The sequence below is a fragment of the Marmota flaviventris genome, chromosome 12 (genome assembly GCF_047511675.1).
Source record: "Marmota flaviventris isolate mMarFla1 chromosome 12, mMarFla1.hap1, whole genome shotgun sequence".
Taxonomy (NCBI): Eukaryota; Metazoa; Chordata; class Mammalia; order Rodentia; family Sciuridae; genus Marmota; species Marmota flaviventris.
In genome coordinates this window covers 70,664,413-70,684,006 of record NC_092509.1, presented here as the reverse complement: position 1 = coordinate 70,684,006, position 19,594 = coordinate 70,664,413, and the positions used below count along the sequence as shown (strand labels likewise).

Sequence of the window (19,594 nt, the reverse complement as noted above, 5' to 3'; positions counted from 1 at the left end):
TCTGATGGGAGACTGCATCCCAACTGTCTCCTTTGGGGCCCACTCTTGTGATGTGGGCATTTTATCTCCTTATATGACCTGTAGACTTCACAATTCCTGGTCTCTAATTTAGTCTCAAAACTGTATCTCACCACCTCCCTTTCTACTTCCCAATGGGGAACCTTTCTCACCAGAGATCTTGTGTGCTGTGCTCTGAGGGGTGTGCACCCTTCCTGCAGAGCTGTTTTATTTTGGGCAGTTCAGGACCAGGTTTGGGAGCTATAGACTGGCTGTGTAGCTGCAAACACTGTGCTGGGTTAGTGCTACTGGGTAGAGGCGGGAGTTGGAGGCTATAGGTACCTTGATATTGCTTCTATGCACCAGCTGGTGTCCCAAGCTGGGAGTTGTCCCAAGCTGGGAGTTGCCCCAACTAAAGATGATCCCAAGATGGAGGTAGCTGCTTTAATTGATGGGGTGTTGGGTGGGGTGGGGTCGAACGGTGGCATTGAGCGGCATTTTCAGAGATACAGCTCTGTGGTATGCAGTGTTGTGGCTGGTGGCTGTTTCCAGACCCTTTGCCATGTCCCCAGGTGCAGGCTACCACATGTATGGGATTATGGCAGTGGTTGCAGTGTCACAAGATGGAGGTGACTGGGGGAGCCTCATGTTGGTAGATTAGGGTCCACATAGGAGTGGCAGCCAGAAGTCCTGCACATGGGCAATGGCTGGGTGTCCAGCGTGGGAGCTGCGGCAGAATTCCTGCTTGGGTGCTGATGCCTGTGGTCCTACTCAGACACCTGGAGGTCCTGTGTGGGTGAGTGGCCAGGAGTCCTGCACTGACACTTAGGCCTGGAGACCTGCGCGAGCACAGCAGCCATGATTCCTGCACTTGAGCAGCTGTTGGATGTCCTCTAATAACTCACAGAGAAACAGTATTTCCACTACTTGAATCACAGGTCACAGAGCGACACAGAATGCAGCCCCCTTGGGGCCCGCCATCTTGGAACCTTCTCCCAAATGGTTTTTGAATACTATGCACAAAGTTCTATAATTTAAGGCAGTAAAATTTTAGAAAATTAAAGTTTTACAAAGTAGATGATTACTTAAAAATAAATATGGTCAAGATAGGTAGATTTCAGGTAGACTTGGCAGCACACAAGTTTTCTTTTTGTTGTTATTAAATCAGGGTCTCAACTATGTTGCCTCAAACTCTTAGGCTCCTGCCTCAGCCCTTGTTGGAATAAGTTTTCATACTCAAGTTTCAGGTAAATCATAAATAAACAATAGTGCTATAACATCAAACCACCTTGTATGATTGATGTCCTTATTGCCACACAATCTCCTAGTTAAATAGTAGAAGAGGTAGAATCCTATTAATAAGTAATAATAACCATATCAAATTATGTAATTAATATTTGTAGGATAATAGGTTTAAATACAGAGGGCTTATTTCCTAGAAAAAAAGGGAATAAGAATGTTTCTAATAGCAATTTAAGAGTTAAGAATCTCAAAATAACCATTGCATATAAAAAGGTATGTTTATGCCAAGAAACATTTTATTTATGTTCAGCACACACTTTTACTGAAAGTTCTAAGTAATTCCTACATTGAAAATGTGTTCATTTGGTAGGAAACTGAAGCTAAATGAAGTAACTTTTCCTGAAAAACTCATGGAGACCATAAATCTAATATCTATGCAATCACTCTATAGTAAATTATTTCATTATGGTGGGGCATTCCATTATATAATTGACAGGCTGAAATTTGCTACAAAGTTAAAACTATTATAAGGATTTGGATGATTACAAGTGGGTTTTTTTCCCCCTTTAAAATCCATAGCCAAATAGTTGCACATGTTGGAGTCAATCAGTGAGTGTGCTCTCAAAAAAATAAAAATGAAGAGCTGGGGCTCAGTGGTAGAGCGCTTGCCTCACACATATGAGGCACTGGGTTCAATCTACAGCACCACATAAACATAAATTAGTAAACAGATATTGTGTCCATCTACTACTAAAAAAATTTTTTTAATAAAATTAAAATGAAACTTTTAACTTCTCAGTGCTTATTAATGATAAAATGTAAACTTGCTTCTCTTTCAGTCTTCCTTTTTTAAGTAAATTTAGTACCTAAGCCTGACCTGGAGATCATTCTCAATTCTCTTTCTTGCCTACCATCACCACCACATCCACATTCAGTTAGTGATAGTTTCTGCAGGTTTGCCCTCTTAAAAATTCTTCCCCCCTTCTCAGCCTACAAAGATTAAAAAATGAATCTTCAAATCAATTCCTAGCCTCCCTTGAAGCCAGGAATAGCCATCTGGCACGATTCTGGCCAGCAATTTAAAGCAAAATTCTTATCCTTTAAAAACATAATTCTGATTTAAAAAATTGGGTTAGGTACCAAAGTTTTATTTAACTCAGTGAGGGAGGGAAACAGCAGGAAGAAAAAAATCTAAATGTTTAAATGGTAATATTAAAAATTTGGAAATTGTTGTTTTTATAATGAGTGGAAGAAAAAAAAGGAGTGCTGAGATAAGATCACTAAATTAGGTACAAAAGTGGTTCAAGTCCTGTGGGGGAGGACAAACCAGAATCTTTAAGGTTATCCTTTCTACTGAACAGAAAAAAAAAAAAATTATCCCCACTCATCTATTTCATTGGAGTTAGCCTCTAACTGTAGAGTTGTTTGTTATGTAAATATGTGAGCTTAAACCATAGGAAGTACTGTGTTAGAATTACCTTCCCTGGAGAATTAAATGACTGCTTAGCAGACTTTTTTTTTTTTTTTTTTTTTTTTTAACACTGGAGTTGGAACCCAGGTGCACTCTACCACTAAGCTACATCCCCAGCCCTTTTTATTTTGAGACAGGGTTGTCAAGGGTCTTGCTAAGTTGCTGAGGCTGGCCTCAAACTTGCAATCCTCCTGCCTTAGCTTCCGGAATCACTGGGATTGCAGGTATGTGCCACTGTGCCTGGCTTGGCAGCTTCTTAAACAGTGCTATTGTATGACATTAATTAATTAATTAATTAATTAATTAATTATTTCCAAGTTTTGAATATTTTCCTCCATAATTATAATAGTAGACACTGAACTTTACACAGAGTTAAAGCTTCTTCCCTTCTCTGCATTATTCTCTATTATTACTTCAGGGACATTTGCTGGGAATTTGAAGCTCTAGTGTTAATCTAACTTACTTTTCCAGATTTAACATGCTCTGGTCTTAACACAATGATGTTTTCTATTGTCAGTATCAAGAAAAGTATAAGTAGATACAGCAAGTAATGAATCTATTCTAATCAAATCTACTTTTTGTCTGCAGAGGGGCTGAAACCAGGTGAACCTTTTGATTTCCAAACTTCAGACTTTGGTGTAAGCTAGTCAAATGAGGATGCAAATTTCAGCACTGTGAAACCAACAGAAACATAAAAGAACTCAAAGAAACGAACATCTCTTGCACCAAGTCTAGACTCTCAAAACCAATCCATGTCCTCTGTAACCACACAATAAAGAGTCTGGGAATTATATTTTATGTTTTGAAGGCCCATATGCAATACTTGGGAGCCTGAAGTCCAAGCCAGTTGTGGCAGTTGCAGAGTGCTTATTCCATATTCAAATGCTTTATAAAGAAGGAAGAGACCCACCCACAAAAATGGGGTCCTAATTAGAATAAGATATATCCTATGTTTGTATAATTTTATCAAAATGGATTCTACTATCATGTATAAGTAAGTAGAACTGATAAAACAAAATTTACAAAAAAAGAAGGAAGAGAATGAGTCTGATCTCTTGAATATTATGCCTAATAAAGGAATAGAAAATACTTTTGTTGCAGTCCTACACAAAGCAGAAGACTTACAGATGGCATGAAGAAGGTAAAAGTTTATCCATATACTTTTTTAGTTTTTCTTAGCAGGTTTTATGTTTCCATTTCTCAATAATATAATTTCTTTCTACAAGAATTATAGATTTTGGGGCTGGGGTTGTGGCTCAGTGGTAGAGCGCTGACCTAGCATGTGTGAGGTACTGGGTTCGATTCTCAGCACCACATATAAATAAATGAATAAAATAAAAGTCCATCAACATCTTTTTTTTTTTCAAAAAAAGGATTATAGATTTTTCATAATTACAAATAAAATTTGGTTTGAGAACATGATGTAATGTTCCTTTACTTTAACTTTAGATACTGGTTAGGAGTTTCCAAACAAAACTTTTTAGCTCTAAAAATAATTATCGTGTTTTATAAAATAAAAATACAGGGAGAAGTTCCAGTGCAGCCTTTGTGTTGCTTCCGACACTTTTACAAATACTTGGACTTTTTCCTCCTTTAAGTTTGGGGTGAATGTGTAGCCAATGATAGTTACTTTTAAAATAGACTCCTGTTAAAAGTGAAGGATGGAAGAGAGGGCTAAGTTTTTTTTTTTAATTAGAAATTGAGATATTATTACCTTATTATTGAGGCAAACCATTTAAAAATCTTGACTCTCATTCTTTGCTAGATTTTAATATGTTATACATATTAACATAATGTAGTGTTGTTACTGATTAGAATTCCTTAAAGGAGTTTTTTTTCCCCACTGATATTAACTTAAAGAAAAATTGTAATAAGGTTGTACATGCTTAATTATAAATTAAGCATCTTTGGTTATAGAGATAATTTGGCTAACAACTGATAGACATCATTCCTTCCTATATTGTCTTGGGCATCTAGTATTTATGTATGAAAAAAGTTATTTCTTTATGTTTGAGGTGATGACATTTCTTAACTGTACCAGCAGAGAAAACAGTTTGTTCTTCATTATTGTATTTACTGAAGAAATAAAGGCAGGCTGGGGATGTGGCTCAAGTGGATAGCATGCTTGCCTAGCATGTGTGAGGCACGGGGTTCAATTCTCAGCACTACATAAAAATAAAATAAAGATATTGTGTCTACTTAAAACTAAAAAATAAATATTTTTTAAAAAGAAAAGAAATAAAGGCAACTTCCTTTACAAATGTATTTTTTTCTTTTTTCCTGGAAGATTAATTTTTATAATTATGGGATAATCGTGGTGTCTTCAAAAAGCATAATAAAATGTAGGCATTAGAATGTAGTTATTTCAAAAATTTTTCTGTTATTTATAGATAAATTAAAATAGAAGCCATGCCCTCTGGAGGAGACAGTAACAGAAGCAGTATGACCAGATACGGTTGGAGTAGTGCATCACTTTCTGAATTCTTTTCTAACTTCAAGCTTCTATTTACTTACTCACATAAATAGTGCTGATGGTGAATCAAATTGTGATAATGCTTTCCAGAATAAACGTTAAATTTACTGAAAAAAATCTTAAAAAAAAAAAAACCAAGAGAGGGAGTATTTCAAAAGAGGGAAAATTAAAAAAAAAAATTTAAATATGTTTAGTAGAAAAAAAAACTGGATTACAATCAAGAGACTGTAAGGGTCCGGCAAAGCATCGGAGGAAGAGACCACCAAGTGACTGACTCATGCAATTGCAGAAGGGGATTTATTGGGGATCCATTCCAGCGCGCTGGGGCTCTGTGCTCACTCAAGAAGGGAGAGCAGCCCAGAGCCCAGAGCAGGGGCTGAGCACTGCTTAAATACACTTCTTGGGGAGGGCGGGGACTTTACATACATCACAGTCTCCTTTAACAAATCATCATACACCGCGGGAAAATCAAACAACAATTCCTAAACATGATTAGTTCATTCATTGTCGGGAACAGGTCAGTCGGGGGTGATTGGTTACTCCTAAGCGGGGTACACATTCAAACTGATTGGTTTAGGCCCTGAGATGCCTACGTGCAAGATCGCACAGGGCCCTAGGCTATTAATCAACTAAATGGCCAGTAGGTCGTTGTCTTAACTGCCTCAGGAATTTCTGGGTGTAGCAGAGGAACTTAACAATACCTTGTCCTTCACTTTTTAACTTAGGCCTTGCAGCTTGGGAACTTTACAATGCCCGGTCTTTTACATTTTAACTCAGGCTTTGCAGTTTAGAAGCAGCTTAGAAACTTTACCCTTTCAAGACTTGAGCTCTAGTGCTGATTTGTTCCTATCAAGTTGTTGTCTTCCCCATTTTCTCCAGCAGAAGCTGATATACAGGAAGCTGATGCCTCACCAAAGACCTTGGCTAAAGAAGGAAATAAGACAAGAAGAAAACCCTGTCTTTTAACATGTCAAGGTCATTTTATCCTTGTAATAAATACAATAAACTAACATTTAATATTCTTAACTATTTTAGTCAGCTTTTCAGTCTCTGTGACAAAAGACCTGGCAAGAACAATTTTAGATGAGAAAACGTTTATTTGGCACTCATGGTTTCAGATGCCTCAGTCCATCTCCATTGCTCTGGACCCAAGGTCAGGCAGAACATCGTGGTGGCAGGGTGTGGAAGAGGAAAGCAGCCTAGGACATGACAACCAAGTAGCAGAGAGAGCTCTGCTTACCAGTGACTTACCTTCTCCAGCCACCTCCCCACCTGCCTAAAGATATTGCCAATTAATTTATATCAGTGGATTAATATACCAAGTAGGTTAAAGCTCTCATAACCCAATCAGCTCACCTCTAAATTCTCTTGCATGATCTCACATATGAGCTTTGGGGGACATCTCATATCCAAACCATCACATTAACCCATCAAGGCCCAATCCTGTAAATATTTCAATGATACTGACACAGGTGTATTAAAATACATTGGAAACAATAATCTATAGCTTATGTAATAATTATTGTACTATAATATAATTATATAATTATGTAATATACCATATTTAAGTCCTTTTTTTGGGGGGGGAGGGGTACCAGGGATTGAACTCAGGGGCTCGCGGCACTGAGCCACATCCCCAGCCCTGTTTTGTATTTTATTTAGAGACAGGGTCTCACTGAGCTGCTAAGCACCTCACCATTGCTGAGGCTGGCTTTGAATTCACAATTCTCCTGTCTCAGCCTTCTGAGCCACTGGGATTACAGGTGTGCGCCTGGCTATTTTTAAGTTCTTATAGGTGTTCCACATCTGGGACAATGGGACAAAAAATGGGTTAATATATGAAGCACTAACAGCTCAATTAGATAAAGAGTCAAAATATTTGACTAGGCAATTCATAAGATCATGCAAATTGCTAATATGTGTCCCTTTTCATGTTCAAGAAGAAAGGGAAGAAAGGGTTCTATTCAACCCATCCCCAGTCAGTCACTTCTACCTGCTGCATTCAACCTTCTCAGTCTCTCCCCTATCCCCTCATCTCTGCCTTATGAATAGTGTCCACTGTAGACATCCAATAATTGTCATCCTCTACAAACCTAAATCCTCAGGTTTATAAGAAACAGCCTAGATCCCATTATCTTCACCATCTTTGCAGTTGCTGTAAAATGGTATTTGCAGCATGGCTTGCAGAATTTCATCTCACCTTCAAGCTGCTCCTCAATTCCACCAAGGAAATGAGAAATATCCATCATAGATGATAGGCAGCTATGTGATACGCAACCTTGCAACCATCTGTCTGAGATCACACGAGGCTATCATAGAAGTTCCAGAGAGTATTCATTTCTTATTGAGATGAAATCACTCAGGCATGTGTTAGATCCATATAGCTTCAGAGAGGACAACAGAATTGTCTGAGTCTTCCAGAAAGCATCATCCAAAACCATGATTTTTATAGCTTTGGCTGTACAATGGAATTAACTGGAAAGATTTCTAAAAAACCAATGCCTGGGTTCCATCCTGAGTTTCTGATTTAGTCAGTCTAGGGTGCAACCTGGATTATGTGACATTTGAAGGCTCCTAAGTGATCTAACATGCAGCCAAGCATGGGAACCACAGATCTGAAAGATTAGGTAAATTGATCTCAAGAAAAATTTTAAAGCCAAGTCAGAATACTCCAGGAGAAGAAGGGTGAAAAGTGAAAAGTACTCTTGAATGTGTTCAATTGACTTCCTGTTATTCATTCTAAATGAAGGGAAGATCATCACAGACAACTGTAAGATCTTAGATTTGAAAGTTCCTTTATACTTTGCAAAGCATTTGATCTTATTTTAACCTCCCCACAAGCCTGGGAAGCAGACAGCTGAGCTTATCAGATAGATGAACAGTAGCTTCAAAGAGGTGAAGGTTTTGCAAAGATGTTAAGAGGGAGATTCATTTTGTTGGACTCTGATCCAGAATGTTCCGCAGTCCAAAAAATTCAAACAATTTTATATGTTCAGTTAAACATTTTTTTTCACCCTCCCAAAGGGCGAAACTTTACTCATGGGTAAAGAACAGAAATATTTTATTTATTTGATTTTTCAGTGCCAGGGATGGAGTTCAAGGGCTTGTGTGCTACCAGTATAGGTGATTTTTTTAAGTGAAGATGGAGTGGCCCTCCCAAGGTAAGGGGGAGTGGGAATGCCATCTATTATGAGCCCAGGAGAATAAAGAAGCAGGTTTGGTGAACAGCTGGCCAGGCACTGCCTCAAGGTCTTTTTCTGGGATTAGAATCTGGGGTGTTGGGAGTGCTAAACTGGGGTCACATCAGCCCAGGTACCAGCAGTTATCTTTCCTAGCTGCAGAGAGTGATGTGACCAGACTAAAAGAATAGTCACCCTCCATGCAGAGGTAGGCAGTACACAAGATGAAGGAAGAGAGAGTGAGGAGGAGACAGGGTCGGGGTGGAGGTGGGGTGAGAGGGAAGAGGAGGAAGAGAAGGAGGAGGACAAATTCCACTGAATGCACCTGGAAGTACCCATTATGGCAGCTGTAAGGAATAGCTACATAATCTTCAGCTACTTAAGTGAAAAATTACATCTGAAGCCTCTTGTTTAAGAATTATGAAAAATTTCAAGGGAACAACAAAAACAAACCAAGTGTGGGACCTTTCCAAGCCCTGCATGGCTGAGTAAATCACACACGCATAAAGCTAAGAGTCACATATGCCCTTTCATGTTTTTACATGTGTTGCTTTTATAGGACTGGTGGCATGTTGGATTTGTTCACACCAGCGTCACCTCTAACATGAGTAAGGTGCTGTTTTACAATATTAAGATGGCTGTGAGGTAACTGGGTGATGAGAATTTTTTAACTCCATTATAATCGTATGGGGCCACTGTTGTATATGTGGTCTGCACTAGTTGAATTGCCATTACCTGATGCACAACTCCATTTCCAGAGTCATCCCACCTCTCTTTCTGCAGAGGACCTGTTGCCTGGCAGATCAAAATATTAAGCAGAAATATATTTCTTGAGGCCTACATTATATGAGGAAAATAAGGGATTTTAGCAATCTGGATTCACTTTGAGTCTACATGCATTTCAGTCATTTGACCAAAGAAGCCCTTGGGAAATCTCTCCCCAGGAAGCCTTCTGGAGTGATTCAGAGAACTAAAAGCTCAGCTCTGTCTTATCCAGCTGGAACACGGGCAGATAACCGCTCTCCTGTTCCATCTCCTCCATGGTTCCTACATAAACAGGTGTTCAGTATATATATATATATGATGATTGTACAAGTGAATTCTTAAAAAGCATGTTGACTACCTATTATGTGTCATATCAGGAGAAGTACAAACTGAAATAAGACATGGACACTGGCCTCAAAGAACTTACAATCCAATGAATGATGCAGATACTTCAGAAATGCCTCAATGTTCATCCAACTCTTCCCTCTGCCTCTGCCCTGGGTGAGCTCTGTGTTGGTGTCCATATGCACCCATCAGTTAAACATATTTGTAAAGTAACTACTGTGTGTGTGCCCAGAAGGTAGGGACATGGGCATGAAATACCTGGTTCCCACACTTAAGGATTCCACAAGCTATTAGAAATAAGAAAATGATGGGAGAAGAGAGCAAACCATATATATTTACAACTCTGTGTGATAAGTACAGTGAAGGAGGATTTGAGGGGCTGTTCTGGGAGCATATTGGATATATCATGTTGGAAGGCACTACAGCATGCAGAGGGAACCCTGGCTTCCAAATCTAGGCAGGCTACTTACATGTAACCTGAGACTCGACTCAATGTACTTACTTCACCTCCTGGTCAAGATCAAATGAGATAATATGGGTTAAAACTCTTAGTGAACTGTAAAGGACCATTCAAATGTTAGTCAAGGAATTTCTTTTTGACCTTGCCCTCTTTATCCATAGCAACATTATAGGGCTGGCTTATTTGATTAGAAGATGTATTTCTTTTTATTTAATTTTTAATTTTTTTAAAATTTAATTTTTATTTTTTGCATTACAATTCTCAATACATCTTTTACCACAATTTATCATGTCTCTGATTGTATATAAGGTATGTTGACATCAAATTCACATCTTCATACATGTATTTTGTATAATGATGAGGGTCTTCTTTCACCTTCCAGAAGGGGAATCCCTTCTCCCTCCCTTTCCCTCCCACCCCTATAGAAGATATATTTCTCCCATTCCTTTTTTAGCATTTTCAGCAGTTTCTTTGCCTGGTGGTTTTATTTGGTTTTTGTTAAGGAGAAGCTAAATTAACCTCAACTATATCCACTTTGGCCCTGGGTTCTGGAGCCTGGACACTTAGTGAGAGCCTAGCAGAGGCCCCTGGCTCTGATCAGGAGCCAGAAGAGGCTCCTAAGCAGATAGTGCAGCACTGAGCTCACACTGAGAACAGCTTGCTCCTAGAATGTCATTCTCCCCGCAGGGAATTCCAGCTGGCATGGTCGGATGTTGCATTTGTTCCAGCAAGGGGTTGCCTCTCATGCAATATAATTACACTAAACGTGCCAGAAAATTTTGCGACCTCTATTGACTTGAGAATACCTTTCTCAGTGATATAAAAATTCTTGAGCATCTAAAGAGACTTTTAAAAAATCATTCTTAGTTTTGCCTTAAATATAACAAAGAAATGATTTTATTGTTTTTACTTTTAGATGAGCTCCCGACTGGATATTATAATACTAATTTAATACAATACATAATACTATTCCAAAAAGAGAAACAGATGTTGGTATCTGCTTTTGACAAATGAGTCAAGCTATTAAATTAATTTGAAATAATTGTCAAAAATGAATTGTTGATGAATAAATTTTGAGGCTACATTATGTTTGGAGGGTTCCAGAGGAACATCAGAACACAGACTGAAATTTACATGATGAATGATGCCATCAAAAATAGACACAACTGGGGCTGTGGTAGAGCGCTTGCACATGTGAGGCTCTGGGTTCAATCCTCAGTACACATTAAATAAATAAATAAAATAAAGATATTGTGTTCATCTACAACTTAAAAAATTTTTTTAAATAGACATAACTGTCCGGAGTGATGGCACATGCCTATAATTCCAGTGATTCAGAAGACTGAGGCAGGAGGATCGCGAGTTCAAAGCCACCCTCAGCAACAGTGAGGCTCTGAGTAACTCAGTGAGATGCTGTCTCTAAATAAAATACAAAAATAGGGCTGGGGATGTGGCTCAGTGGTTGAGTGTCCCTGAGTTCAATCCCTGGTACCCACCCCCCCATAAAAATGACATAATTCTTTTTTATTACCTACCTTTGTGAATTCTTGATGTTTCCTTTGAATTGTTCTGATACATTTTAGTGTTTTGTTTCTAAATGGCAAGAAAAGGAGAAAGGCTTTTTGTTCACTATTTGCAAGCATGTCTCAGAAAACAAAGCAAATGGATGTGGCAAGTGTTTTCATCAAATGAAAAGTCACATTCCATATACTATAACTACCACTTGCAGAATTATGATCGTTTGGAAGAGGTAATTAACTTACTGTACATCAACATGGATGTTCCACAGGCCCTCTGGCCTACCATGGAAATAAACAGCCCTATATGATCAAGTATAAAACAATGTGCAACTTTCTTGTCAACGTGTGGGGCTTGATCAGATCCTCATTCAAAGACATAAACCGCAAGAATCAGGCGTTGGGAATAATTATGTAAATTTGAAGATGGATTGGGTACTAGATAATATTAAGGAATTAATATTAATTTGATTAGAAGTTATAGCAGTATTGTGGTTAGAAAGAAAAATTTCTTATTCCTTTGGGGTGCATTCTGACATGTTCAGGAAAGAAATGTCATATGCCTGGGATTTGTATTAAAATACCTCACAAAAATTTGATAATGGATAAAATCAAATATGGCAAAATACTAAGAACTATGGAACTTTGGTAATGGATGTATATGGGCTCCTTAAATTTTTCTCTCTGCTATTTTGTTAATTTGAAAATTTCCAAAACAAGTCAAAAACACCACAAAATCCAATAAATGATAGTCATATGTGGTCTAACCCTCACACTGTCCCCTCTAGAGGCTGCTGGTATTGAGTGGAGTGCTAAAGCAAGTCACACAAAGTCCCAAGCATGCCCCACCCTTCCCCTCTAGCTATTGCCCATCTGACAGTCATAAGAAGACTCTCACACTCTTTTGTCCTTTTATTCATTGCTCCTGAGTTTTTAAAAATAAAAGTAGAAACAGATATCATTAGTCTCTTTAACAACCTGAATGCAGAGGAACAACCTTCTGACCCTGGTGAGTTTGAATATCACTGTTGAATCAGCTGCAGCAGGACATTGGTCATTGGGGAAGCTGGTGGGCTCTGTCATGAGTGAGATTGGCAAGGAAGGTTTTAACTGGTAGTCAGTCACTTAAACTTTGTTTTAAAAGGACACCACGTTGAAAGCCTCAGGTCTTCCTTTTCTCTGGGTAGAACAAGTATGTGTAAGGTGATAGAGAAGAAAGAAAAGAGTAGATGTTCTCTGAGCCAGCCTCTTGAACCTCCTTCCAGGTGAACCATGACCCTCAATTCGTCTAATGAAAACATGCTGATATCGGTCAGGGCACCCAGAAAGCTCATGGCTTGTGGCTTTGTTCTAGCTCTCCCTCAACACTGTCACTCCTTGCAACTGGGTGGCTGCTTACCAAGAGTCTCTTCTGTTTGTTCCAAAAACTTGTTGATGCCAGTTGTTCTTATTGATATAATTACAGTACACACAAAGCAATCAGCTGGAGTGTGGAACTCCCATCACTCAACCCATACATGTCACAGAGAAGTGAACATAGCTTGGACCTACATCCAAAGTTTGGCAATTGAATGAACTTTCTAATGTCTTCCAATCAAATACATTTTATTTTAAGGTGTATATTTTCTTTAAGTGATTCTCAGCTCCTCCCAATTGTTCAATAAGCCAATCAGCTTTTTCATCTTTATAGCACTGAATGAGAGGGTTCCACCATCCAATGATTTTCTGTTCAGATTTGAGTGAAAATCCAAAACCTGATCATTTAAAAAAGATTTTTTTTTTTTTTTTTTTTTTTGAGGCTGAGGCAGGAGGAGCACTGGGCCTATGAGTTCAAGACCAGCCTGGGTAAAGTGGCTGTCTCCAAAATAAAAGGAAGGGGGGTGGATTTCCACTGAGCTTGGTCAGGAAATATATGAATTCACTCCCTATTGTTTCACTTCCTTCTGGCATTTTATTTAGATTATTAATAAGATCCACTTGCATTTTCTAAGCATGCACTGGTAGTTAGGGACACTTTCCCCCAACACAGGGGAGGTATTGATCAGACCACAGGAATGGAGATGCGCCCCTAGGATGTCCCATTATAGCCCAGGGTTCAGGGACTCAGGGGCAGAGACTTCAGGAACAATCTGACTGCCTATGTAGACCTGGCTGCACTTTAAGACAGAAGAATCTGTCCCAGTCTGAGTTCCAGCTTCCTTACTCACTAGCTGACAAGAGTGGATGCAGTGGTCTGTTGCATCTGCCGGCTCTGCCCACCCACGAGGCTGTGACCCACCCCCGAGGGATGAGATCAGGAACAGAGAATGGACACTATTCCACAAATCGCTTATCATTACCAAGGAAGGGAATGAAGGATATTCCTAAACTTGGGGTGATATCTTGCAAAAAAAAAAAAAAAAAAAGATAGGGCAACTCATTGTAGGAAATGGAGATGGGACTTGGGTCTCTCTATCAAGACCTTGAGACTCTGTGGGGGTGGGATGGGGGTGGGGCCGCCTGCTTCAGCAGCTTCACGCCCTGACTCTCCTGACTTGGTCCCAAGGTCAGAAAAGGGTGAGATGGGGAGAGGTCGTTCCATTTTACAGCAGCATCTTGGGATAGGGCCGCCTCTGATCTCTTCATCAGGGTTTGGGGGAGAGGTTCCAGGACCGACGACCAGGTCACCGGCCTATCATGCCCTCCTGCAGGTGTCTCGGCTTTGAACAGGGGCGTGGCCGAGGTCAGTCGGCCTTGGGTGCCCGAAACTCAGGCATGCTCCAGGTGCGGGACGGCCGCGGCGCGTCGCGCTCCACGTCCTCCGAGATGGTCCGGATGTCGCTGGCGAAGGGCGAGATGCGCGCGCGGCTCTTGAATGTGCCCAGGCTGCCCCGGGGTCGCAGGCTCCACTGGCGCGTCAGCTTGTGGGCCTCCTCCTCCTGCTTCATCCTCTCCAGGACCTCCTGCAGCACCGAGCGGAAGAGCCCGGACACCTCCTGCACTTCGGGCTCCTGCTCCGCCAGCAGCTGTCGGAACCTGGACAAAAGAGGGGGCGCCTTGGGACCCTTGCGGGGTGGCACGTGGCGGGCCTCTAAACCCTGAGGAGCCGCTGTGTCTCCCTGAGGTCAATTCCCCTTTAGTCCATTTCACCTGCAACTGAAATCAAACAGCAATCACCCCGCCTCCCTATTCCCCCAGCCCATCCTGAGTTCAAACCCTAGTTCTGCCACTTCTGGCCTCCCTGAGCCTCTGCATCCTCATCTGTAAACGGGGTGTAGAGGGCTTTCCTACCTACCAGAGAGGTTTCATGTGCCCAAGTATGTAAAGATCCCGACACTAATCTAAGGTGGTCAATGCCCAAGTATTCTGGGGAGCCCACTGCCGTGGCAATTTTACTGTGAAAGACTTTCTGGGTTAACCCTCTCCCTTTTCTTCTCCACACACTACCCTATGTGATCTTTGAAGTGAGTATCTGATTATGTCACTGCCTGTAATGGTGACATAAACTGCCTCCCACAGCTTCTCTGTCACCTTCTGGATAAGGGGGAGCTAGATGGCCGTTCACGTAGGGCTCCTCCTGTTACTTCCCCCAGATGACCCTGCGTTACAGCCAGGAAGGATCCTATGGGGTTCCCACAGGCCTGGGTTGCACCTGGGTCCCTGGGTGTTTTCCCAAGCTGTTTCCATTTCTTAGAATGTCTTTGCTTAGCGCTCAAGAATCAATGTTAGTGAGTCCATTGAATACCTGGTTTCCTCCCCCATATTGAGAGTCAGGACTTTGCAACTTCTTAGCAATGATGTGAGATGGGAAAGGTATCAGGACAGTCATTATCTCATTACCTTGTGAGTGTTCCCAGTCTTTCCTTCACTTAGGAGGCTTGATTTGCAACTGAGTCCCCCCATCAGCATCCCACCCCTGTCCCCAGGTGCTTCTGGAGTAGGTCTATTGGGGGAGTTTCCATGGTACAAAATCAGAAAAATGGGGGGAGTGGCTAGGATTCTCAGCCTGGATAAAGGTAAAAAGACTACAAAAGGAGCCAGGATAGGGCTGGAGAAGGCATTCTAAAGAGGAATTTTAAATGGAAACGTGTACCATAGATGCTTACATTGGCTAAAGAGATGGGTAAGGGGAGATTTGAGGAGTCAGGGGAATTTTTACATGTTTTATTGTTGTTTTGTATTCCTTTACAAAGAGAAATACAGATAAAAGAAATTGAGTTATTTTGAAATTATTTTTGGCTGTTGGACTGACTATGTGCTTCTTTGACTTCGCCAATCTGAGACAGGACCCTGTGGGTCACCACTTCAGGGAGGTTACATTTATATTCAGGAATATTGTTGTATCCAAGCTCTAAATGTTCAGTGCCCCAGGACTCCGAACCCATCACACACACTCACAGTCACCTTCACACCTTAGGCAGACTGGTGTGAAATAGGATGATGAAGACAGTAATTTTGGAGATTGTCTGGGAAAACTCCTCTAAGAAAGTAATAATGATCATAAAATGATGAAAAAGGAGAAGCCAGCTGTTGAAATCCAGGATACTAATAATCCTGGCAGGAAGAACAGAGAGTCCTCACTCACCAAAACTCAAATGCCCCTAAGAGCTGCCTCTGCCTCTCACTGAAGCCCATGCCCCAACCTGCTGCTCCATGCTGTCTCTCAGCTTCCTCTTCCTGCCTTGCTCCTTCTGACAGATTAACAGTGTCATCCAGGACCCCTGGGTCTAGTCCTGGTGGCCTCAGGGCCCTGCCTGGAGCTGCAGCCCAATAGCTGGTCCCTGTCCCTATGCCATGGATTACCTGAGGATGGCAGGCCCACAGTAGGATGGGTGGATCTTGGCACAGACATCCTCCAGTTGCAGCCGCTCCCCTGGGCTGAGGTCGTAGGTAGACCGGGGTGTGCTGGCCAGCCAGCTGTAGTCCACACCGGTGCAGATCTTCCTGACGGAGTTGCTCCGCTCCCGTTGCTGCCTCTCAGCCTCTCGCATCTGCCCCACCAGCTCCATCATGAGCGTCTCCAGCACCATCTCAGCAGGGCTCCTGGATGACAGCCGGGGTGGGGGCTCATTCCATCGGAACCACGGGATGAGAGACATGGCCCCTCCAGGCCCTGCTGAGACAGAATGGGAGTGTGTCTTCCCTGGGCCCCTCTGTCAGGGGGAGAATCCAGGAGACCAAGGGGTAGGGAGGAGAACTGAGCCTAGCCCTCACAGCTGAGCACACTTGGGTAGCTGGCTTAACCTCTGTGAGCACTCATTTCTAATTCTGTAAGACAAGACAAGGCTGTGGTGAGAAGTGGTTGTGAATAAATGTGATATACAATAAGCACCACATAGAAGTCATATACTCACTCATGGTTATAAGGATTCTTAAAAAGCATTCTGGGGGCTGGGGATAGAGCTCAGTTGGTAGAGTGCTTACCTTGCAGGCACAAGGCCCTGGGTTCAATCCCCAGCACCAAAAAAAAAAAAAAAGGATTGGGCCCAGAGAAACTGCTTCCTGAATCCCCACAGCTCCAAGCAGGAAACACACTGTACATGGCTGAACACAATTTTATCCCTCTGATTGAAAGGGGGAAATGCATAAATACACAAGCACACACACACTTAGAACAGATACTTATGTCCTGTCCAACCAAACAGGAAAACACTGTTTCCAAATGCCTCCAGCCTAGTGTTTGGACACCTAGAACTGTATAGGGTTGACATTATCCTGCTAAAACCTGGCTTACCCACTATATTCATTCATTCATTCATTCAGCAAACATTCATTAAGCCCTATGGACCCATCTGTGGGGGGATACAACATGAGAGTGCAGAGGGACTCTGTTCTCCAGGAGATTCAAGACTTGATGAATAAAAACGAAAACATCAATGAAACCAGGAACCCATGATTGGCAAAGCAGAGTCAGTATTGATGGGGGAGGGGTGGTTCTAAGTGATGAGAACAGTCAGGCAAATCTTGTTATGGACAAGAGCAACCAGAAGGGTGAGTGCCGGCTTCAGACAAGTGGGCTGAAGGCGGCCCAAGTGGAGGATCCAGCCACGGTACAAGGACTAGCTGAGCAGGACATCAGGAATGAGAGCAGGGACCTTAATTTATCATCATACTCTCACAGGTCCCTGCTCAGTGCAGATTTTGTGAAGGACAGACCAACTAGATAGATGGATAAATAAATTAAGTAATAAGTGAATGAACTGCTATGTCTGCCTCACACCATTGTCCGTCAGAAGTGAGTTGTGTCTCTGACAACAAAGAAGGGACGTGCCATCCTGAGCTAAAGTCTAAAGCTGGTCTTCAGGGTGCTCCACCTCCCCTGTCTACATCTTCCTCCCTCCATGAATGACCCATCCTCCTCCTGCCCAGGCCTTCCAGATGCAGAGAAAAGAGATTTGAGGAACTCAGTCTTGACAGAGTGGTCATGAGCGCTTTCAAGGGTCTAAACTTAGAATCACACTAAGTAAATACTTTCAATTCTTGAACAAATGCCACCTTAGCTCTTAGCTTACACTTTGCTTCCTTCAGGAGAGTTTCCTGCGTCCCATGACTCAGAGCTAGTGCCTGTTGTCTCTGCTGCCAGGCTGCTCTGTGCCGAGCCATCAGTGCTCAGTCACAGCACTCTGTGACTGCCTGTGGGCCCTGGTCCCTCTGCAGACTGAGCAAGAAAACCTGTCTGTGCATCATCCTACCAACATCCAGCACAGGGTCTGGCCCACAATAAGTACCTCATGAACATATATAAATATGAAATTATTGTAAATAGATGGTATTATTTCTCCAATAATCTATTATACAAAAATTTTGCATAATTATATGGTTTTGTGTATGTGTGTGTGTGTGTGTGTGTGTGTGTTAGTTTTCAGTCGCTATGACAAAATGCCTAAGAAAATCCTCTTAAAGGAGGAAATATTCCTTTTGGCTCAGAGTTTAGAGGTTTTAGTCTTCAGGTCGCCTGGCTCTGTTGTTTCTGGGCAACAGGTGTTTTGAGGCAAAACATCACGGTGGAAGGGTGTGGTAGAACGAAGTTGTTTACCTCATGGCAGCCAGGAAGCCAAGAGAGAGTGAGAGGAAGGGTCTGGAGACAAGATATACCCTTCAAAACACACTCCCAGGGGAACCTACTTCCTCAAACTAGGTACTAAAGTTTCTGCAACCTCCTAATAGCCCCACCGGCTGGGGACCAAGTCCTCAACACAGCAGCCCTTGGAGGAACATTCCAGATCCAAACTATAACAACTGTCCAAACTATAACATGTGTGTGCACACACACACACATGCATGTGAGCACATGTGTGTTCAAGTGTGTTACACAGCTGGGTTACAAATCTACCTGGGGGGGGGTTCTTCCCTCCACCAAATTTCTTACCATTCCTAAAGCCCACTTTTGAGGAACTTATCTTTGGGTCACAAACTGCCCTCCTTAGAGGCCTGGCTTTCTTCTAAGTGTGGCTTTGCATTTGAGATAAAAGGAGGCAGCAAGAGAGTAGAATGGTAACAGAGGGTCTTTCTGGGGCTGAGAAAAATGTGGCTGAAGGAAGGAGAGGCACCAAAGACAATTATTTGCCTCCATGACAAATTGATCCCAGAACACCACACCAAGGCCACTGAAGGCCTGGTCAGTGCAGTGGGGGCTGAGCAAGACACCCACCCGACATCTCTGCAAGGGGGAGCCAAATGGAGGCTCACCTACCATCATCACATGTCCATAGATATATTTTTACATAATATGTAAGTATGTGTATATTTGTAACTAATGTTATATGGAGTTATAGATATTTATTAGACTATATCATGAAATTACTGTAAATAAATAGATGATATGATTATTTCTCCAATAATTATATAATTATTCCATATCATGTATATTTATTCAGCTCATAAAATTATATGTATATATATATATATGGTCTATATTTAATTCTAAATACTATTAAGTTAACAAAGTATTAAATAAGACATGTTCTGCTTCCTTCTTTGTCAAATTTACCTTCCTAACGACGTGGACAGATTCGCACTGAGAATGCTTGGCCTCCCCAGAATTCAGGGCTCCTGGCCTGCAGCCTGCCCTTCTTCTCTCCCCCACTCCTGGCTCCCTCCTACACCAAGAAGGGACCTCGCAGACATGCACGGGGACACCCCAGCCTTCACACTCAAGGCCCATCC

At 41.8% G+C, this 19,594-nt stretch overlaps 1 protein-coding gene and 1 long non-coding RNA gene across 2 annotated transcripts in view; one reads left to right on the top strand and one right to left on the bottom strand.

Moving 5' to 3' along the window:
* The window catches only part of LOC139707837 (uncharacterized), a 55,445-nt gene extending 51,759 nt beyond the window's left edge, over window positions 1–3,686 (top strand). The window contains exon 6 of the long non-coding RNA XR_011709264.1: window positions 3,299–3,686. This is a non-coding gene — a long non-coding RNA (uncharacterized lncRNA). The remainder of the gene's footprint in view (window positions 1–3,298) is intronic.
* Window positions 3,687–14,172: 10,486 nt separating this feature from the next.
* Window positions 14,173–16,527, bottom strand: Rd3 (RD3 regulator of GUCY2D). The gene is made up of 2 exons (XM_027934640.2): window positions 16,232–16,527; window positions 14,173–14,464 (listed from the first exon to the last, which is right to left on the bottom strand). Exons 1-2 carry the CDS (start codon window positions 16,525–16,527, stop codon window positions 14,173–14,175), a joined length of 588 nt encoding a protein of 195 aa, XP_027790441.1.
* Window positions 16,528–19,594: the final 3,067 nt, after the last annotated feature.

Excerpts from the sequence above, each read along its gene's own strand:
- Rd3 (XM_027934640.2), bottom strand. The coding sequence starts at position 16,527 with ATGTCTCTCATCCCGTGGTTCCGATGGAATGAGCCCCCACCCCGGCTG. Across the intron at positions 14,465-16,231 it reads TGTGGGCCTGCCATCCTCAG|GTTCCGACAGCTGCTGGCGG; the intron begins GTAATCCATGGC and ends TCTTTTGTCCAG.